Genomic DNA, 23,409 nt, shown 5'->3' with positions numbered 1-23,409 from the left:
ACTATATTACGAATGAGTTCACGTAGGCAGTCATTGCTGGTTCCACTGGCGGCAAAAATGTCAGCAGTGGACATGCCACTGACTTGCCTGTCGAATTGGTTGGATCACTGCTGCAGCATTTTGCTGGAGCAGAGATCACAGAGTTCTGCAGCGCTGCTGCAGAACTCTGCAACCGTTTTCTGAGGGCTTCGCACGAGGCCGACAAAACGCTGCTCCTTGACACCGTGCATCAAGCGACGCTACTTGTCCTCCATCATTCTTGGGTCGGCCTATTGGTAGAGGCGCATCATGTCTTCGATGTACATGGTCACAGTTTCGTTTGGCAACAGGGCGCAGGTCAAAATAGCTCGTTCAGCTCGTTCTTGGCGATCAGCACTGGCGTAGGTCTGCAGAAGTCTACGAGAAAATTCGAGCCACATCGTCAGCAGCTCCTCTCAATTTTGATACCACATACATGACCCGTACTCGAGGTAGAAATAGAAGCGACCCCGTTTCGCCATGTCGTCCCACTGGTTCAAGGTGGCTACACGCTCGAAGTCGGCCAACCAGTCCTCAACATCATCGCGCTCGGCCATGGAACGTCGCCGGTACCCGTGGGCTTTCTAACATATAGTGGTTCGACGTCGTGCTTTTCGTGCAGGTTGACGAGGTTTGCACCGAAGCGGCTGGTCATATTTGTCGACGTGGTGGGAGCATTATCGTTGACTTCTGGAGGCAATCTCTTGATTCGGTGGCTGGCCTGATGCACGGGGGTGTCGACTGGCACTGGATTTGTATCACGGCTTGCTGGGGGGGGGGGGGGGGGGGGGTCTGCAACATCTTTGAGACCATCCAGCACCTCTACTAGTTTGTCACGATGATTCAGAAGTACTGGGGGATTTATTAAGCCACCAAGCAGATAGCTGCTGGACAATGCGTCAATCGTGGCTGGCTCTCGAGCAGAGAAGAAGCATGCGATCTTCTGTTTTCTTCCAGGTTGAGAGCCGCTCTTATCATCGACCTACTACGTGCGGGTGGCAATATCGTTTCTACCATGTTTCTCTATTGATAAGTCATCCCAAGTCTAATGTATTTGTGCATGCCATATCTAAGATCAAGAGCAGCTTGCCTGCCTGGGTAGCTCAGATAAACTCGAAGAATCTGTCACATTCAGTACAGTTTCTTTGCTTTCATGCAGTGCTTCTAACGGGGGCAGTAGATGATAAATTGTTGCTTCTGCATCACAGTACACCACGATGCATATTAAAAAGGAAAATTTGTTTGTTGTTTTGCCTGCCTTGACAGTGTTGCATAGCTGTTAAAGACAGAGTAAATGTGAATGCGTGTTTTGACATTTATTCGAAAGACATCATCGCACAGCCTTTCTAAATACAAGTTGAAAAGCAAACTGCTGACAACAACATGGATGGTGCTCTGACAGGTGTTTGGATTTCGCTTGTATTTGTACGTTTATCTTTCTGGTTATGCTGTGTCACAAAGTCATTGCTATATGCCATGTGATGTTTCTGTTAGACATAAGTTTCTGCTTGACATTTTGTGGATCCACTCCCTTCATATTTGCCAGATTAGGTTTGCACAGCGCATGTCCTATGCCACCATTGTTTTTTTCACAGGGCACACAGAGAAATTTCGAAGGCAGGACCTTGACTTGCTTTATGCGAGGATCGCGGCTGCCCAATCGTCACAGCCAGATGTGGACGCTGTTCAACATGCGGCGTTGCGGCCAACACTGCGGCCGTATCAAAAGCAAGTGGTCAGTTGGATGCTGAAGCGAGAAGAGCCAGTCACTTGCACCTCGACGGATAATTTCCTGTACACGCCACTGGTTGACTGCTATGGGAAACTACTTTACTACAACAAATACGCAGGCTTGTGAGAATGATTCAAAGATTTACACTATTTTCTGTCTGAAAGCTCTCTCTCTCTAACTTGTGTTTTACTTGCAGATATGGGCTCTTACTTTACCTATCTTTGAATTGCCTCCAAATAAGTCAAAGAGAAGTTGGGGCTGGCATTTTGCTTGCATGAGTAATCATAAACGACACGTCGGCACTGTATATTTTTGCGTAAAGGTTCTTTTACTTTATTAAGTTGACTCTCTAATCAGATTTTCACCATGAGGTTCCGCATAATGTCAGAGATTATACGGAAGGTCAAGCTTGCTCCATGCTTTGTGTGTATGAGTGAAAGTATGTGTGGGCAGCCCCTAACCACGGCTAAAATGGAGGGGCCACCTTGGAGTGACGTGCATCTTGTCTAGACAGGAATCGGTAGGCAGCACATGCCCGTGTACATGAAAATGTACACAGCACAAAGGTAGTCTCACTCATTGCAGCAGTCGCATTTCCTTATGCCAGCGTTCTGTTAAGCTGCGCATGCTTGAGGAGTCAGCCCGAACTGATTGATATCTTATTCATTGGCAGTAAATTACAGCTCTGGGCACTGCACAGACCCTCCATTTCGAAAAACAATTCCCCTCGTATGTGCAGTGTTGCAAGCTTGCTCATGGGAAACTAGACATGCCACTGAGCTTGCCGATTCGTCATTTGCACCTACGGAATGGGGCCTTGGCCCTGTAGTGAGGCAGTTTCGGCCGAGCAGGTCAGCATTAGCGCAGTCAGCATTTTCATTTTCCTGTGCTGCCCTCTGCCGAGCCCGAGACTACCGGAAGGAGTGGTATTACCAGAAAGAAAGCCTCCTAGATAAAGAGGCATCTTGATAATTTGCCGCAAAGGGAGGGGTGCTCCTCGAACTGTGCTTTCTTTCTCCACGCCACTATGACACAGGCTCATGCCTGGAATGTCCTGGTCAGTCATTCGCTGTGCGCTGATGACAAATCGCTCACATCATGTCACGTTTTAGAAGTTGGCGAAGTGATGATGACGAGCTACACCTTTCCCTTCTCCATGGCACACAAGGGTGTTGAAGTCGTGCTAAAATCGTGTTCTAACCCCTCTAGCTTCGTAAAGGTGGTAGGCCACCTTCAAAAGTCTTTTTTTTTTTTTCGCGTAATAAATTTTTAGGGTTTTGTTTTTCTTGCTTGCCCAAACATTCACATATATGTTGCAGCAAACATTATCCTCCTAGCGTCATTAGTTTGCGAGTTACAGCAAGTTTTCTATACCCTATGTGCCTATAGCAAAACCGAAACCACATTTCCAAATGTGGTTTCGGTTTCAAAAAATTGCTTTCAGAAGCAAGTGTTGTTTCGTCTATCTGTTCAAAATACTTTATGCATTTTATTGTGACTGTTATATAAGATGATGTCATTAAATACAACTTTGTGTTTAAAAGTCTTCGTTAATCTCTAACAACAGCCACAAGGGGGACGTGATGCTCGTCGGAATTTTTGTTGTTTGCCTTGGTCAGGCTACTTCAGGCTTCGTTCTACATTTGTTCCACTTGTCAACGCTACTATGGCTGTATACTTAGGCCACTTGGACCATATTACATGTATGGAAAGAGTGTGCAGAAACTGGAATGTATTGGGCATGTCCAGAAGCATGTTGGCTGCGGCCTTTGAAAACTGAAGAAGACAGTGCGTTGACTCGGTGGTAAGGGAAAGCTCACTGATGCCCTCATTGACCGCCTGCAAAACTACTATGGCATCGCCATAAGGGCTAATGTGGGGAACCTTTCTGCAATGAAAAAGGCTACCCTTGCCAGTCTTTTTCATTGCAGCTCTACCAACAAGCAGCCGAGACATGGCTTGTGTCCACTTGGACCTAAAAGCTGGTGCGGATACCAAAGGGTCGAAGCACTCGGCCAAGGGAAATATGTACACAAAGGAAGACTTCCAAATGATGTGCTCAACAAAGTTAAAACTGTCTATAGTGATCTGTGCTCTGATGAACTTCTAATGAAGTGCCTTCATGAAAAGACTCAAAATTCTAATAAGTATTTCAATGGTCTAATATGGCAGCGGGCACCCAAAGAGGTCTACGTAAGCTTGCTTACAGTAATGTTTACCTTGCATGATGCTGTGGCACACTTTAATAATGGCAGTGTAAGCACCCTAGATATCCTGAGGCAAGCTGGCATAGAACCAGGGTACCACACGGCGAAAGCTTGCACCACCAGGGATCACCTGCGCATGCAGAATGCTAAACGCAAGTCAGTGGATGAAAAAAACAGGCCAGGAAGAAAAGACGAGCAGCCACCCGTACAAAAGGAGACAGTAATGCTTCCACAGAAGGGCCCAGCTATAAATCTGGTGCATTTTAGGCCTGCATGCGAAGATTGTGACCCTTTTTACAAGCTCGGAAATCTTTGTTTACGTTTTTCTGAAAATAACAATTTGCTCCAAATGTTGCGACGCAAACTTTCATAACATATTTCTCAGCGTATACTTTGAACTGAAATTTCGCACAATGATTTACAACACATATATCTGTGTAGTGAACTAGAATAAAAGAAATCCATCGAATATTTCTCATTTCACAGCTGAATTCTCCAACAGGTTCAGTCTAAATTGGCTCTTTTTCCCCGTTTTTCTTTGTTCTTTAGCATTACTTCCTTGATATTCACTGCATAATATTTATTCAAGTTCACTGCATAGCTCCAGCCATTAGTTACACAAATGTCAAAGCTTTACTGAATAAAGCCACCATTAGTCACTCATCACAGCTGGCGTGGCTAGCCCTTTTAATGCAATTTTTGACAAAGATTATTTCCCAATAAATAAATATTTAATATTTTGCACTGTAAATAGCTGGGTAAATTAAATAAGACATGCTGGTTTTGAGGAAAAAGTTATTTCAATGCTGCCTGCTCCTAAAAAAGTTTTTGTTTTTGAGTGGCCTACCATCTTACTGTAGCATGCATTTGCAAAATGTTTGCGGCAGCCAGTTTCTTTAGTAAAAGTGCGCATATTTCTCTTCATAACAATTTTTAGACGTTGAGTTGTTTACTGGCCCTTTAAATTATTCTGTGATCTCTGATTTTGGCAAACTGATTGCATCTCAATGTCATCAAATACAGGCATGCTGTCACACTGCAAAATGTGTTGAGTTCTTTTCGGCTATCTGTATTATGGCTAGAAAGTGGGGGAGAGAAAGAATGAGATGGAAAAGAAGAGAAAGAGAAAATCTTAGTGGAAAACAACAACAACAAAAAAAAAAAAAAAAAATGCCAGGCCTGCGTGGAACGCGCAGAAATGCCGCAGCGAGAGGTGGAAGAGCTGCCTTTCAGGGCCTTTTTTAAACAGTCTTTGGGTAGCTGCTGCAAGCACACTTGCTGGGTACCCACTACGCCATAAATGATTGTGTAATTAGTAGGCAGGAGGCATTCACTACGCCATCCTTTGTCATTCTACAGAGAAGTGTTGTAGCCACTGCACACTAGCAGCAAACTGGGCCATTTTTTTTTGTGCTGTGGCTTACTACAATAAAGAATTATGCCAGAGAGATTGTGTAATCCCCACAATACCCTGCAGGGGAAGCCCAGCCGCAGTGGTCTTAGGGCTAAGGTACACGACTGACCCGCAGGTCCCGGCATCGAATCCTATTTGCGGCAGCTGCCTTTTCGATAAAGGAGAAAATGCTGTAGGCCTGTGTGCTCAGATTTGGGTGCACGTTATAGAACTACAGGTGGTCGAAATTTCCGGAGCCTTCTCCTATGGTGTCTTTCATCATCATATGGTGGTTTTGGGTCGTTAAACTCCACATATCAATCACTCATCAACCCCACACTGTGTATGTGCCACAGTTAATAGGTGAACAACGTCAAGCTTTTGCAAAGGGTTGGAGAATTCGACGACCCACTCCTTGTGCAATTTGCATTATGTAACACCTGGCTTTATGTTTGGTGTTTTAAAAATTAAGGGACCCTAAAGCTTTGCCTTTACGAGTTGAACGTGGTAGTGACGTCCTGTTTCTAGTGCATATTTCAAACATTTAGTTCATAAAACCTTTTTGAATTTGCTATGCACCCTCTATACGTGGCCCTAAAGGGGAACTTGGGTACATTTTCGACCATACTGAGATAATGCTGTTTTCAAATACTATTGATGGTCCTGCAAGAGCTAGGGCGGTTTATTTGCCCGGGCATTCGTAAATATTTTTAATTTTAGCAATAAACAAGTCAAAATATAAACCGGAACAGGGAGCTGCTCCCTCATCCATGGTGAGTATCGGACAACGTTGCGAGAATCCGTCGCCGATGACATCACGAGATCAGCTACACTCTGCTGCAACTGGTCAAGTGTGTCGCCCTGCCGTGGTGGTCTAGTGGCTAAGGTACTTGGCTACTGACCCCAGGTCGCGGGATCGAGTCCTGGCTACGGCTTCTGCATTTCCGATCGAGACGGAAATGTTGTAGGCTCGTGTGCTCAGATTTGGGTGCACGTTATAGAACTACAGGTGGTCGAAATTTCCGGAGCCCTCCACTACGGCGTCTCTCATAATCATATGGTGGTTTTGGGACATTCAACCCCACATATCAATCAATAAATCGGCTGGTCAGGTGTAAACATAGCTCGGGTGTCTCTTCCGATGCGCGAAAAGCAAGATGTCGATGTCATCCAACGCGGAATCAAGCTGTGCCAGCTCCTCTCAATTCACCTGTGACAAGTTCAGCGATGATTGCAACTACTATCTGAGCGGGAAGCATCGCTTTTTTATTTCGACCCAACGGCACGTGGAGCATCTGGTGGACTTCGAATCGATTTCCTTGTTGCTCATTGTAAAATGCAACGTCAACGATGACTAGCATGATGCGGACGTAAACTGTGTTGTGATCTCATAATAGCTATTGCTCTAAAAATTGCTCACAAGGTGGCAGGGTTCAAAACTTGTGTACCCATAATTCGTAGGCGACCGTCTAAGCTACTTGGCTATTCAGGCGCCAGTGGTGTCGACCTCGGTGCAGCTCTCTCGCAACCAAGCCTCGATTCGCCGAGTATGTCGTCGCCTACGCCAGAAGAACTCTCACCAAGGCTGAATCGAACTACAGCGTCACCAAGAAGGAATGCTTGGCGATTGTTTGGGCACTTGTCAAGTTCCGCCCATACCTTTATGGCCATACTTTTGATGTAGTTACGGACCTCCACGCATTATGCTGGTTGTCATCGCTCAAGGATTCATCGGGTCGTCTTGCCTGCTGGGCTCTTCGGCTTCAAGAATATGACATCCGCGTTGTATACCGTTCTGGCCACAAGCATACCGATGCTGATGCACTGTCGCGATCTCCTCTATCCCCGCACATTGCATCTGTTTCCTCGGACAACATGCTGTCAACTCTTGACGAGGACACCATCTCTTCTGCAGAACGCAATGACCCATAGATCGCTCGCTTCTTGACGCGTTAGCCGAGGCACCGACACTTCCAACCACACGAACCCTGCGCCGCCAGGCTCCGCGCTTCAGTATTCGAGGTGGCCTTTTGTACCGGCGCAACTATTCCGCAGATGGTAAGAAATGGCTACTAGTCATTCCCCGAACGCTGCGCCCTATTATCTGCGCGTCAATTCATTCCGACCCGCAATGTGCTCATGCCAGTGTTTTCAAGACCTACGAGCACCTGCGAAAAAGGTATTATTGGCGTGGAATATTTACCTTCGTCTGCTAGTTCATTCGCGGCTGCCACAAATGTCAGTGGCAAGAAAACCGGCCACATCTTGCAACAGTTTCATTGCAGCCACTTCCATGCCCAAACTGCCCATTCAACCGTGTAGGTGGAATGGACCTCTACGGACGACTACCATTGATAACGGCAGGCTGATGGGCTATCGTGGCTGTAGATGATCTTACACGGTACACTGAAATTGCTGCTCTCCCCACAGCTGCAGCACAAGACGTCGCAACTTTCATACTCAATCGTTTTGTGCTTCGTCATGGTCCTTCTCGCGAACTCCTCAGTGACCGAGGGCCTGTTTTCCTCTCCGATGTAATCCAAGCACTTCTTCAACAGTGCCATATTGTACACCGGAAGAGTACAGCCTACCACCCACAAACGAACGGTTTGACTGAGCAGTTTAATCGTACTCTGGGGTACATGCTCGAGACGCATGTCACTTCTGGTCAAACAAACTGGGACCTCATTCTTCCATTTGTGACATACGCGTATAACACCACTACGCAAGTCACTACCCAGTTTTCCCCATTTTTTTCTCCTGTGTGGTCGCTAATCATCGCACACCATCGACACTTTGCTGCTATACTCGCCAGATTCCTCCAAATGCACACCTGTCTCGAAAGCCGCTCGTTACGCAGAAAAGTGCCGCAAGCTAGCCAAGCGGCTTACTACAGCCAACCAACAGCGCCAGGAGGAGACCCGTGACGATGACCATTGTTCTGCACTAACATTCGTTCCTGGAGCACTTGTATGGCTGCATGTACCGCCCTGTGCCCCTGGTGTATCACCCAAGTTACTCTCTAATTATTATGGTCCACACTATCGCTTTACTTCTCTTGGCATCATTGTGTGTAAGTTCTTATTAATATTGTGTGCTGAGCCCCTCCTTAAAGAATGGAGGGAGGCCAGGCGCCCCCTCGGTCTTCGCTGACTTTAAGCCCTGGTTACATCCATATGCTGATTAATCCACGAAACGTGCCCTTACATGAGTTTGTAGTCCTTTTGCCACATTACATGTTGATGATGTGCTTTATGATGTATGTAGGAAATCTTTTAAGGATGACTGTTAGAGCACTTGAAAGGCCCTGGCTGTCATACGATGTCATTGCATGATGGTATGGCTAAGCGTAATGCAGGCACAACCACATACTATAATATACACCAAGGAGCAGTCTTTTTCCAGTTCTTTGAGGGTCTGATGGTGAGTGCAGAGCAGTTTAGGGGCTGTCATTGCTTGCAAGCAGGAAAAGAGAACGAAAACCGTAGAACTTTCTTCAAGCTTGGCACTCGCAATGCGAAGCTGCCCCAATTTTTTTTTCTACTAGGATGAGCGTCGTAAAAGCCTGTACATTGCTGTGTGACTGGTGGTTTTTAGAAAATTGCGTATCATGCTCAAGGTGTTGGGTCATGGCTCGAGTACAATGCATGTATGTGGGAGCCCATTACCTCGCCTCCAGGGTGCACAGCTCGTCTTGGTAGGCCTGTCATTGATGTCTCACCTGCAGGCAGTGCGCACACATCGTCTAAGCAGGAAAAAGAAAAACAATGAAAAATCAAGCCAGCTTCTGACTGATAGAACAGTGGAGCTAGGTGGCCATCTTCGTTTTTATTCCTATGGTTTCCTCTCTTTCTTTGGTTTTTTTTTTTTCGATCTTTACCTCACTTTCTTTTACTCTTTCTTTTTGTCCTGAGGTGAAAGGCCACCAAGCAACCTTCAGAACACTTGAAAGTATCTCACGAGGAACCCTCTGTTGGGAAGGAGAGTTGCTTTTGGATGCTAAGCCTAAAACTAAGCCACGTTGCCAAAAAATTGGGTTGCTCACAATAACCAGTCTTGTATAGTAGTGCTTCTACGAACCTGTTTCTTGCTTCCTCTGTGCAGTGAAAAAGTGACATAAATTGAGAACAAACAAAATAAGCTGGCAATGCTTTACACCAAAAAATGACCAAGCAATATTAGGGTGATACATCACCAGATGATGGTGTTGCCTAATGGTTTGGTGCTGCAGCTTTGTTGAGAAGAAGATGGACTTCATGGCCACATGTAGACCCGGTGGCATCTTGGCTGACGAAATGGGACTTGGCAAGACAGTGGAGATGCTTGCGTGCATCCTTCTGCACCCAATGCCGCCCACCTCTGATCTCACCCTGGTGGGTCTCTTATTTGATCTCACTTTCATGGAGTTCTTCAAAGTAGGTGCATTACGTGAGCAACAAAGTGGGAGCAGTGACAAGCAATGCTAGTAAGGACGTCATGGTATGAATAAAACTGTAACTATAATAAATGATAATGTTAGAAAGGGCAAGGAAGCATACAAGAGCAGTATGTACCATTTACAGGTGTAGGCACACGAGTTATGAGCTTCTGTTAAGTATGAAATAATGTTGTGGGTCGTAAATTTTTTGTTATAATGCATGAAGTTGACTCAAGGTAAACCTGTGCTGGACCAACAAATGCTCAGAACATGAAATGAGGTGACTGCACGGGTGGAAAAATTGTCCCTCCTAGTGACTCAAACCAACCCTGTTTTTCTCGTGAAAAGTGGAGTTATATTTTTATTTCTTTATTGAAAATTGCGAAAGTAGCCTGTGGCGACACCTGGTCACAGAAACTTCAATCATCAGATGTACCCAGTCTTGTGACCCTAAACTAGTGTATGCAGTCAACAATTTTCCTGTTGGTATAGAAATATTGTTTGCTTCTTTATAGTAAAAGTTATTACTCTATAAAAATGTACACATATACCCGTATTAGTAGTACACATTAAATTGGCGTTGGCTTCGCATGATGTAATGATCCCATGCTCGTCAGTGCTTCTTGAGAAACTTTTCTGCATGCTCATGAAATCGTACAGTTGTTTCTAGGTCGCTAAGATTTTGGAGCGATGTGGTTTTTCTACCTACAATTTGTATCACAAATTATGTGTATGACCGCGCACAGCTATGCACGTAACGGCCGCACATATGCGCAGCGCCCTGTCCTTCCTGCTTCTTTCCACCTCCTCCTCCCATTTTCGGTGACTTGGCTTGGCTTGTGTGTCGAGAGAGTAATGATGACAGGACAAGTCATCCGCGACACAGGCACAACAACCTTGGGCACAGGCACACGCAGCACGGTACAAATACAGAGAAGCTGAATAAAGCCACATCGTCTCATTGTAACGGCTTGTTATTTTCAAAAATAGTTGTAAAGCTCAGAATAGACCTGGTTAAGCATTGTTACAGGAACTCCTGCGAAAGCAGGACAATGACAGCATGCACAAGTTGCCAGAAAGGATACTGGTGTTGCTATCAGTTCTCAGCGTTGTTGGATGGAAGGGCTCATTTGTGTTCAGAGCCTTTTAAGTAGAAAAATACTGCTTATAAAATAACTGCATACTTTTGTGATTAGCTACTGCGGCTACGAACACTACGAAGGGTAAGTTTTCTGTCGTGCTGGAAAAAACTGGGTTGAAAAAAATCGGTTGTTGGTCGCTTTAATGGAAACTGTTTTGTGAAGTGGCAATACTGCCCATACAAATGAGCAATAGCCAACTGGCAAACAGTCTAGAATACCAAGATGATTAACACATTATCTTGCTGCTATACAGCACCACTAATATTCTGATAGGCAAAGAACTGCGTAGAATCGGTACACTATTTGATGCGGAGAGATGGGCCGCAGGAATGTCTACATTTTGTATCATTAAATAGCACAGACGCTGGTTTTGATGAAACAACATGACCACTGATAATTAGCTATAAATGCTCTTCGTGTTAAACTGTCGTGCATGCTGAACATTGAGGTGTTTTACGCAGATGTTTTTTTTTTTTCATTGCACTCGCCTAAAGGCAATTGTTGTAGGAATATTTCTCCAATACAGACTAATGGATGAATGACGAGAAAAGGCTGCAACTGAACCAAGAGCAATATCTGTGCTGCATCTTGGGTGATTCCGTGCAGCACTGTGGATGTTGTGTGACTCCTTGGCCATGTATACCTGCAGTATCTACGATGTCTGAGAGGTAGTGTTGCATAGGCTTGTGTTCACGAGGCTAGGAGTAGCGGGGAGAGAGGATGACAGACAAGCGTGTGATGGCGTGAAGTGACACCAAATTACATACTTCATGACACCGTCGCACTTGTCCATCATCCTTATGCCATCTTGTACTTTCTCCCCACCATACGTAACCCTAAACCCATGCAACACTCTCCTCACAACCCCTGACTCCTTGGGAAATGAAATAAATGAAATGTCCCTCAACAAGTATTCCTTTGCAGAACGTTTTCTGCATGCTGTTCTGTCTCTACATGTTGACTTTGAATAATGTGGTTGTATTTAAAATACAGGGAAACAATGTGAAATCACCAGAACAAGGAAGACTGGCAGTGGTTAACGTAGGACGATTCTGAGTGGCACAAATTTCATCCATCTGTGGAGGTGTGAAGGCATCTCTTGCGTTTGTACAGTGAAGGGATGCAGATTGATGTGCTCATCATAAAATGTTTTCAAGGAGAAATGTTTCTGTTTAATACAGTGCAGTGACACAGGCTCTTTCATAGGAAGCTTGCAACATTTCTCTTGCACTTTGGTCTCTGCATTTTTCCAAGACGAGGCTTGAGACAAGCTCTGTGGCAGGATGCACACTGTTTCCAGTACTATTGGCATGCCCCCTAAGTCTGTCATTAACACAGAGTCTTGTTTGTGCAATGTAGGACTTGCGGCAGCTTCACTTCTTCCGCACAGTGTTGGGAAGATTATGGCTCGAATATGGCACATTGTGCGTGACACAATTGTTGGGAGCTGAAAAAAGAATCTAGTGGACACCCAAGTGAGGATAGCCCCCTTATGTGTGAACACTGTGTTGAAAGGTAGATGCCCTGAGAAAAAGACATGCAACTAGGTTTGCTGGGCAGAAATGGACTACAGGATTTTGATGTCACATGGTGCTGTAATTTAGGCAAATGCTCAAGACAGCAATTTGCAGTCGGCAGCCAAGTGCAACCGCCATTTTTATGAGTTGAGGCTACAGGAATGCTTGCTCCTGGAACACATGGAAAGCTTTTACCCTCGAAAGGGCCTGCATGTGTCTACGCATTCTAAAGGGGCCCTGCAATTCTTTTCGAGCATTAAAAAGAAGTGCCAATCGGTAGTTGAGGCTCCCGAGAACACGTGAGCCCAAAATTGTGTTGTGAGATGTCGCTTAGAATCAATAATTCCCCAAGTCAGCTAGAAATTTCACTCCCGATTCTCCCAACAACTGATTTCTGCGCCCCACACTCACATCTATGGTGGTTAGCTGAATTTCAGAGTAGTTACTGCTGCCGGATGCCATCACGCACCCGTAAGTTTGTTTGCTATCACAATGTAAGTGAGCGGTGCTTTTGCAGAAAAACAACCAGGGCTCAAGGTGCTCCCTGACAAAGGGATACATCTCTTTGCGAAGCTTCTTGAAGGCTTTCATGTTATGTGACACTATAGCTGTATGGTTGTAAATTTGTTTCACGTCTGCTTCTTGTGCAACTGCAGTGGCCTTGTTGTGTGAGCCCCTGTGCTCCCTTGTTCATGTAGAGTGGTGATGTGTCCCCCACCCAGATTGAGTGTCTCTCGGACGGTGAGGGGGAGGAGATGGTGCAGTGCCCAAAGTGCCATGTCTCTCACCGTGTGGCATGCCATCCTGGCGAGGAGCAATACCTCTGCCCACACTGCTGGGTGGACCCCACAAAGGTGAGTGCAGCTCCGCAATCACTTCTGCCGAGGGGAGGCTGATTGGTAAAACTGGCGTACATTGAAAAACAGCAATGAGCGAGTAGGGAGCAATAGCTGCCGTGATCAATATATTTAGGTCAGGAATTTTCTGTTGTGCTCAAGGTATGTAAAATATGTGACATGTGCATATGAAAAAAACACCCTTGAGACACCTGTGCACCTTTCCGAGAGCGTAGTGTGTGTGAACGGTGTCGGGGCCAGTGTCAATGTTAATGACAACACAACTGCAGGTTTCTTTTCTAGTCGAGATGTCGCATGTAAATATTGAGACTTGCATATTTTGCAAGTGATACGACTCAGCTTCTCCCTGTACTACAGTCCAGTTTTCTTCGAAGTGAAAATGGAGGACGCAACCTCTTTCGAGGGATTGTTTAGCTTCACTAATAACTCTGAACCGAATGTACTCGTGTGGCAGCCGTTTTCTTAAGCACTGTTGAAGGTGTTGCCCGAAAGCGTTTGGAGTTACTTGTCTTTTGATCAACTCTCCTTTATCCCAGGTTGTGAACAAAACTTGCTCCTTTTCTGGGATTGGGATTCTTAGGTCAAAGCGATAATAGCTTGAATTGTAGAGCACGAGCTCAGGAAACACTGTGAAGATGGTGCTTTATTTATGGTGAGATCGCGAAGGTCTTTGACGCTTTTTTTCTGAGTAGTGGCTATTTTTAAGGCCAACGCACTTAGCGTTTGCACAATACATGCAGACAGACATCGAGGATAAAGAAACGAAGACGTATTCAGGAATGTATACATCCTTTCGCTGCCTATTTCATCGTCGGCTTTGTCTTTTTTCACCTCTTAGTAATAATGCCCTGCAGTGTATACGGTTATGACCTAGTAGATCAAATCAAAGCGGAGAGACATGAAACTTCATAAGTGCTTTTCAGGACTGGAAAAGAGGTCCAGGCAAGTAACAAAATGAGTTGAAAACACGTCGTGCAAAAGTTTATTTTAGATACGACGTGTACTCGTGGTAGCGCTACCTACGCATGTCTAAACTTTAGACAAAAATGCAAGTTGGTCAACACGTGTTTGCAACGTATACTACGCTATAGCTTTTTTGGGATACTATCACTTTTGCGTGATATCGCACCGTGTTGTGCAGTGACTGTTACATGTACTAAGAAGACATGAGCTTGTTAAGGGGAGGTGTGGGTCGAAAAACGCGAGTTTTTTTCAAAATTACCGATTTTTCATTTTCGCCTGTTTTGATAAGATTAGTACCTCTACTGCTATGAAAAAAAAATAATACAGGCCGAGACTTAACTGGAAATGCTTTAAAATTGCATCTAAAGAGCACAAGGTGCCTGTTAAAAGGTCGAAAGTGTGCAGTCTTCAACCACCTGCCGCCGATAATGCGCTGCCACTCGCCATTGTTGATCGCATGAGTAGAAGAGTCAAGCCTCACTCTTCAAATAACAACAGTTTCTCTTGCTGATGCAGCGCAAGAAATAATAAAAAGAAGCACTCTTCTGCGCGTTTTTCGAGCGCCACGACTGGCTTATCACATGGTACGAATCGGGGACCGCTGTTGGCCGCTGCGCGCCTGCATGTGCTGTGAAACCTATTTGCGGGGTCCATGTCTTGTCGAGCAGCGCAGCTGAACAATGCTTTTCTCGTGTAATTATTTTCGTTATAAATGAAAAAAAGGCATTGCTTGCTAGTGAAAGTCGTTGTGCGGTGCGCTCTGTAGGAATAGGCTACGAGCAGCTGGTCCGATTTGCGGCAGTTGTTGGCTTGGAAAAGCCAATTCATCAAAAGTCATTCACACCCGTCAGCTGGAAAGTTTGTGATGCGGCAATGGATGACGTCAGCCCCAATCTTTAGAGGTCGAAAGAGCTCGCAGTGAGAGAACTTAGCAGGGACGACATTGCCATTATGTACGACAGTATGTGGCACAAACATGGCTGCAAAATGGCATAACACTGGACTTAGTTTGGATTTCGCAGTCCTGTCGAACTTCTTGCAGTTGACACAAGGCTCTGCCAGATGGAGCGGAAGTTTGGCAAGCGTTTCATGGCCCTGTCTGTGAGCGAAATGTCTGTGAGGAGTCGACTCGAAAAAGCTGAGAGGGACAAACTCATGGTTCTGGCGTATTTTAGTCGCATTGGCCACTAAAAGAAGGATTGTTCTTTTTGATGTGCAAATTTCATCTGATTTAATATCTTTCATTAATAAACACTCAATTTTAGTTTTAACACTCGCTTTTCTCAAAACACAAATTCTGCCATTTTTTCCAATGTTCCTCTCCTTTTTTGGGCACTTCTAGTGCACGGATTTTCATGAAACTTTGCCCAAGTATTTTTCGAAGTATGGCAAATGCAATTATCTAGTTTAAATTTCAATATTTTATTGTATAATAAAAAATTTTATGTATACCTTTACTAGGTTAGGTGAAATATGGACTTTTTACGTCTACTATTTTTCACGCGTATTCCATATATTGCATGTGCTTCCTAATTAGTTATTTGCACTCTACACTTTATTTTAGGCATTATGAACTATAAATAGTAAAAAGTTACGGAAGTTTAGCGATGAAAAGAGGGGGGGCAAAGGGTTAAGGTTTTCACTTTGTCATGTTGCAGAGCTAGAAGTGTGTAACTTGCAAGAAAATTAATTATATATTTGAAATAAGCATAAAAAGTTCCATAAACAGCTCAAGTTTCATTGCTCTAGGGTGAATATTAAAAAAAGTGGTGTCTTCAAGTAGTATCTCCCTTTAAGCCTTCAGCGGGGCGGCAGTTCACCTTATATTGTTCTCTATGCGGCATATGCTAGCTGGATGTTTCGTTCTTTAGCGCAGCGAGTTGCGAGTGATTGTGCGAGCGTGTGAAGTTGTACCTCAAACGCGTATGCTCGAGGATATTGTCACACACAGAAGCAAATTACTCGATAACTGCAAAAGAATTTCTCATGGTGGTGTGGGCATTATGGTATTTCGCCCATACTTGTACGACTGCCCGTTCAAGCTTATCAGTGACCACCATTGGCTGTATTGCTTAACAAGTCTCAAAGATCCATCTGGGTGATTAGCACGCTGGAGCCCTCGATTACTGGAGTTCGATATAGCGATGATGTACAATTTGGGAAAACGAGACACAGATGCGGATTGCCTGTCCCGATTGCCGATAGTCGGCTCCTTCTCTTGATGAAGAGACAGCTCTTTTTAGAATCCTCGACACGTCAACCATTGCAGACTTCTAGCGTAACGATCCTGAACTACTTGGCTTGATTAGTTATTTAGAAGGACGAAGCCCAAAACACACCCAAAGCCTTAGCAAGATGATTATCGTCGTTCTGTCTGTGAAACGATGTCCTTTGCGAAACAAACTTCTCGTCAGTCGTGTCCACATACCTGCTTGTCATTTCTACTGCTCTTCGTTTTGAGGTATTGCAAGCGTGCCACAACGAGGTTACCTCTGGACGTTTAGGCTACACACGCTCTCTGGGTAGAGCTCAGGCGAGGTATTACTAGCCTAGACTCACCGCTGCCATGAAAGATGTTCTGACCTGCCTCGATTGCCAGCTGCACAAGTCACCTCTGACCAAAGCAGTCGGTTTGTTACACCCAGTCGAGGTTCCGCCAACACCATTTGACCAGGTCAGAATGGACCTTTTGGGTCGACTTCCTACCTCCAGGGCTGGGAACCGCTGGGTTATAGTGGCGACCGACTACCTTACCCGCTACACCGAGACCAAAGCCATCCAGAGAGGCACAGCAGAGAAGGTGGCTCGATTTTTCATAGAGAACGTTGTGTTGAGACACAGTGCACCTTTGATCGTTATAGCAGATCGCGGAACCGCATTCACGGTCGCACTTTTAGATCATGTGTTGGTGCACAGTGGTACTATTCATTGTAAGTCTACAGCCTACCATCCTAAAACTAACGGGTTGACCGAGCGGTTCAACAAAACTCTGGAAGACATGCTTTCAATGTATGTGGACATCGAGCACAAAAATTGGGATGAGATTCCACTTTACATAATGTTTGCATATAACACTGCTAAACAAGAAACCACATGGATGACCCCATTCGGCCTTGTTCGAAGACGAGAAGTAAAGACTGTTGGACGCGATGCTGCCACATCAATGCGATGACAATGAAACGAGTGCCAACGCATTCGCTCAACGCGCAAAGGAAGCCAGGCAGATCGCACGTGTACAATATACAAAAAGCAAGAGTACAACGACGCAGGTCGCTATAATCTACGTCATACACCTGTAATGTACGAAACCGGGGACAGGGTATGAGTGTGTATGCCTGTATCAAGACGAGAACTATCCGAAAAGTTGCTCACGAGATACTTCGCACCTTATTGAGTGCTGCGACGACTAAGTGACGTTACCTACGAGGTCGTCCCGGATAGCCCAAACTGTACAAGGCGGTGTTAGCTCCGACCTGAACTTGTGCGCGTAGTGCGCCACAAACTGTATACGAGCGAGTGACTCTGCGAAGGACCATCGCTTGTACAATGTGACTTTATGGATGAATGACTGGCTCGGAAATGCCACGCTTGAAATGGGCAGACAACGAAGACAATGTGTGCTTCAACAATCTCATGAAATGGAACATTGACTGAATCAAACAATGCATTTGTATTTATGTCCTTGCTTTTGGCTGCTGTATAAAACACGTCATTGGTTCTTGGATGAAGATCTCGGTGTTTGGTTTATGGTGAATAGTGACAATATTATTTCAGCTCTTCGGCAAACTTATCCACGCATTTCCAAGCAGACAATGCAAAAAAAAAAAAAAAAAACTATCGCGCATGAGGCGCACTGTTTTGTTTCCTGCCATGACAGTAGCGTTTGTTTAGTGCTTACGCTGGTTGTCTCAGCGTTTAATTTTGCAATTTTCGTACAGCTTTGGGTTGTCTCAAGATTGCCCACACACGTGACCACGAGGCTATTTCCTGTCCTGACCGCGACTACCTGGCTGACCCTCTGGCTGCCAGAGGAGATACCCAGTGTAATACCAAAGGGGATAAAAAAGCAGTGAGGCTGAGAGGTCTGAAAGTGAGGAGGAAGGAAAGAGAGAGAGCATAGATAAAGTGAAATAGAAAAGACAGAAAACCGCTGGGCTGTCCCGGCAAGCTGACAGCACATTGTAGCCTTGTGCAGTAGTGTATACCAAAGGGGATGAAAAAATGTAGTGAGGTTGAGAGGAGGGAAAGGGAGAGAGCTTAGATAGAGTGAGAGAGATAGAAATTTATAGAAAACCAATGGGCCGTTCCGGCAAGCTAACAGAGCATATTGTAGGCTTGTGCAGTAGTGTATATGAAAGGAGATGTAAAAAAGCAGTGAGGTTGAGAGGTGTGAAGTTGAGGAGGAGGAAGAGAGCATGATAGAGTGAGAGAAATAGAAAAAAATACAAGACTTCAGTTAATGATTTCTTCCTCTTTTTGGCAGGAGAAGATAGCCGTAAAAAGCACCCTGATAGTGTCGCCATCCAGCATTAGCTTCCAGTGGCTGGAAGAGATTGAACGGCACCAAAAGGACAATGTGCTGCGTGTGATGGAATATCGAGGAGTGCAGGACCATGGCTTTGTCTCGCCTCTGACATTTTCCAAGTATGACATTGTGCTGACCACTTATGAGGTGCTCAAGAAGGAGCTCCACTACACCAACTTGCCACACGTCAACAGTGAGTATCTTCCTCTTTCTTACGATGTCTCTGTTAGCTGGAGTCTATGGAACATGTAAATTTGGGCTCTTCTGATGCGTTACAAACAACTGTGAAGGTGCCAGAGGCTTCAAGTTCCCAGGTTAAGGGAAAATTGTAGCTGTCTGTCCACATTATGTTATGTAGGAAAAAAAATAATAGGTTCCATGGCAAAGTCTTTTTTCTGGCCAATATGCTAACTGTGGGTGTTCAAAATTGCAATGACATTTACACCAGAACTCACCATGCCAAGCTGCTCAAAAACACAGAGCGGCCAAAAAAAAGTTCTAGTTTAGGAGAAAGTCTCAGCTAGGCCTGTTCACTTTATCCTCAAGGCAGTGAGAGTCGTATGCCATGTTCCATTCAAGAACCTTTCACCCGAAGGCTTTCCCTTTGACTATGGCTCTCCATATGATTCTCTACTTGAATGCATTTCTCAGTTGCCATTTTGCTATTCACTGTCATGGGCCACATGCACATTTCTTTATGTCGAAGTTTTCCTCTGCCTGTAATTTTTTGTAATTTAGTGATATAGGTGTTTTTTTTTGGGAGGGGGGGGGGGGGTGAAGATGGCCAGTAAAGCTGCGACATGCACCTTTTTTCCGTTTGCACCAAACCATGTATGCAGCGTTTTTAGGTAGTTGTCACATGGTTGAATAAACTCAAACCATGTTTGTTTTGTCTCATTATGAATGGTGTGAGGAAGAATATAGACACATTCGGAAACGCATTGCCATCGCCTGGCTCGCTCGGCTGTTCGCCCCTTGCTATGCTTTGCCTACTGTTGCTGCTATCCTCCCGGTCGCCGTGTGCCTCAATGAACCCCTCCGTAACAAGTGGTGGAGCTGCTGGGTAGCGACAACCTGGAATTTCGCAGCCGGAAACTCAAGCCAGCCTCTACGATGCTGGATGAAGTTCCAAATAAACCGCAGCAACAACCTGCTGTCCTGGTGCCTACATTGGTCTGCCCTGGCCCATCGCGTCAACGCGACCCACCAATCTTGAGCGGTACAGAAGATGAGGATGTTGAAGACTGGCTCGCCGAATACGAACGGATAAGCGTGATCAACCGATGACGCTGTGAAGCTCAACAACATGTCATTTTATTTTAGTCGTGTCGCCAGCGTGTGGCATCGAAACCACGTACGTGACTTTCCATCATGGGCTGCTTTCAAAACGCACGTGACGGAAGTATTTGGGCTCCCCGCTGTTCTCAAGCTAAGAGCCGAGCAATGGTTGCGTGGCCGCGCGCAGCAGAATGGTGAAACATTCACCAGCTACATTGAAGACGTTGTCGACCTGTGTTACCGCGTTGATGTTGCAATGGTCGATGCCGATAAGATCAGGCATATTTTGAAAGGGATTGAAGACGACTCCTTTCAGATGCTTCTCGCAAAGAACCCATCCACAGTGTCTGAACTTGTCAGTCTTTGCCAAAGTCTTGATGAGCTGTGCAAACAACACACAGCCACGCGCCACTATTATCCACAGGCGACTTCAATGTCGGGATTGGCTGTTGCTCCTGACAACTCATCTCTGCTGCTACAGATTAAGGATTTCATCTGTGAAGAGGTCGCTCGCCAGCTTTTGTTGATGCCGCTTGTTCACGACCTGTCGAATTCCTCGTTGGCACCTATTCTCCAAAACATTATCAGGGACCAGGTCGCCGAAGAAGTCGCGCCTTCTGTCCATCAGGTTCCGACTGCTGCTCCCCTGACATGCGCCGCAGTCGCTTCCAGGCCTGTGCTGCAAGGTTACAGCCCACGTAGTCCGCCTATTCGCCCGCCGGTATCGCCGCCCGCCGTCCAGCTGTACAGTACGCACGAGCCGACGAACCTTGGTGCATGGAAGAAAACCGTCCTATTTGTTTTCATTGTGACCTTGTTGGACATGTGGCCCATTACTGTCACTTTCATGCATCGCCTATCTCCATCAGTGTGCATCTACCAAGGGTCACGTATGCGCCGCCTCAACCCCACTGCAGTTATTCAGATGACTACGGATCTGATCCTACCTCCCGTGCCCCACCCTCCTCTCATGGCTCGCCTTCTCATCACCGCCGCTCCCTTTCCCCTACGCACCGACGGCGGAGCCTTGTGCACCAGGAAAACTAAGTAGCGCAGTTCAGGAGGCAAGAACTGCGGTTCCGGCCAAATGCATAAGGCCTCGAATTTCTCCCCAAAACGTTATTGAAGTCCCTATAGAAGGAACATGGACGCTAGCCCTTGTCGACACTGGCGCTGTTCTTTCAGCAATTGATGTCCGAATTTGCTGCCATATTGGAAAAGCCACGACGCCTGTTTCTGGACTATCCCTTCGAACAGCCAACGCGCAGCACATCGAGCTATCCAGTGCCTGCACAGCCCGTGTTGTCATCCAAGATGTTCTTTATGTGATCGAATTTATTGTGTTGCCATCTTGTTCCCACGACGTCATATTAGGGTGGGATTTCCTCTCAACACATCGTGCGGTCATCAATTGAACCCGTGCTGAACTCGAGTTGTTTCTGTTTTCGGCAGACGTCATCAATGACAAAAACGCGTGTCGCAAAATCACAGTTTGTGACGACACCATTGTGCCTGCCCTGTCTACTGTTCTTGTCTCTATCTCTTGTTACTCTGAAGACGGCGGCTTAGTGCTTTTCGTACCGTCTGCACTTCTAGTTCGCCGCTGATCAGTGTCATTGTCATTTGCTGTTTTCGAGTTCCATTCAGGCGCCTCTGTGATGTACATCACCAATCCATCGCCCGAGCCAATCACTTTGCGCCGCCAGGAAACTCTCGGCAAAACTAAACTGCTGGCGTCATCTTCAATATTCGACACCATGGACGACCCCACTGATACGGCTTCTCTCTAGACATCAACTCCTCGGCCACTACCGCGATTTTGAACACCAGCTATAGCCAGTGACCTTACGACGACACAACGACCAACTTCTTTGGTTGCTCGACGATTTCTCTTCCTCTTTTGAGCAAGGGCACTCCGCCGCACAACGACTGTTTCGCATACTATCGACACAGGAAGCCATGCGCCCATTTGACTGCGTCCCTACCGAGTATCAGCAAGCGAAAGGCGCCTTCTCTATACCCAGGTGAATGACATGCTTAAACGCAGTGTCATCTTTCAATAGCCCCTGGGCATCACCTTTCGTCCTTGTCTGGAAGAAAGATGGCACAATATGATTTTGTGTCGGTTATGGCCGGCTTAACAATATTACCCGAAAGGATGTGTATCTGTTGCCACAAATTGATGACGCACTCGACTGCTTGCAAGGAGCAGAGTTCTTTTCTTCCTTGGGTCTCCGCTCTGGCTACTGGCAAGTGCCAATGGCTGAGGCTGACCGCTGGAGAAGCGTGTTTGTAACACCAAATGGATTGTACGAATTCACTGTATTGCCATTTCGTCTCTGTAACGTGCCCGCCAACTTTGAACGCTTGATGGACGGCGCCTTACGCGTCTCTAAAGTGGCACACTTGCCTCTGTTATTTAGAGGATATTGTCGTCGTTTCGCCAGATTTCCAGTCCCATCTACAACGGTTGCATCAAGTATTGAGCTGTGTCCAAAATGCCGGTCTCAAGCTTGACTTGAAAAAGTCCTTATTTGCTACTTGAAAACTAACTATACTAGGCCACAGTCTCCAAAGAAGGCATTCTTCCTGATCCTGCTAAACTTCGTGCCATATCCGAGTTCCTGAAGCCTACTAACCTGAAAGCACTGTGCACCTTCATTGGCCTATGCTTTTATTTTCGGCGCTTTTGTTCGAAATTTCGCTACTGTCATCGCACCTCTCAATGCATTCCTCCAAGGCGACAACAAACTATCTACCTGGTCAGAAGCTTGTGACGATGCGTTTACGACACTTCGTTGCCTGCTTTTGTCTCCACCACTTTTGCGTCACTTTGCTTCGAGCGCACGCATAGATATTCACACTGATGCCAGTGGTGTCGGCCTTGGTGCTGTGCTCGCAGAACGTGACAATATTAACGCCGAATACGTGGTTGCATAGGCCAGTCGTGCACTCACAAAACTTGAGACCAATTACACCGTAACCGAAAAAGAGTGCCTGACCATCATATGGGCTCTACAAAAGTTTCGCTCTTATCTTTGTGGTCATCCTTTTGACGTCATAACAGATCACTACGCTCTGTGTTGGTTGTCAAATCTCAAGAACACGTGAGATTGCCTGGCTCGGTGGGCCCTCTGACTCCAGGAATACGACATCCGTGTCATATATCGTTCTGGCCAACAACACTCTGATGCTGACACCCTGTCAGGCTTCCCACTCATTTCATACGCCAAGGCATCTAGTCACAATCATGATATTTCGCCACTTGACATTTTGGACATGGCTTCTGAGCAATGAAATGACCCATGGATCGCCACAATTCTGAAATTTTTGTCAAACCCCCTGACCACCTTGGCTCCA

General features: G+C 45.8%; 1 protein-coding gene across 6 annotated transcripts in view; it reads left to right on the top strand.

Annotated features, from left to right (window-relative positions):
* The window catches only part of LOC119174039 (E3 ubiquitin-protein ligase SHPRH), a 394,742-nt gene that overhangs the window by 36,553 nt on the left and 334,780 nt on the right, over positions 1-23,409 (top strand). For 5 of the 6 annotated variants that reach the window (XM_075894712.1, XM_075894713.1, XM_075894715.1 and 2 more), the window contains 4 exons: positions 1,614-1,872; positions 9,582-9,723; positions 13,149-13,280; positions 18,730-18,964. In XM_075894712.1, coding sequence (XP_075750827.1) covers positions 1,614-1,872; positions 9,582-9,723; positions 13,149-13,280; positions 18,730-18,964 — 768 coding nt within the window. Of the gene's footprint in view, positions 1-1,613; positions 1,873-9,581; positions 9,724-13,148; positions 13,281-18,729; positions 18,965-23,409 lie in introns of those variants that run through there. The other variant, XM_075894717.1, reaches the window with a different exon arrangement.

Source organism: Rhipicephalus microplus, chromosome 5 (genome assembly GCF_043290135.1).
Source record: "Rhipicephalus microplus isolate Deutch F79 chromosome 5, USDA_Rmic, whole genome shotgun sequence".
NCBI lineage: Eukaryota > Metazoa > Arthropoda > Arachnida > Ixodida > Ixodidae > Rhipicephalus > Rhipicephalus microplus.
Note: the sequence above shows the minus strand (reverse complement) of the source record. Positions and strands in the feature narration are given on the sequence as shown.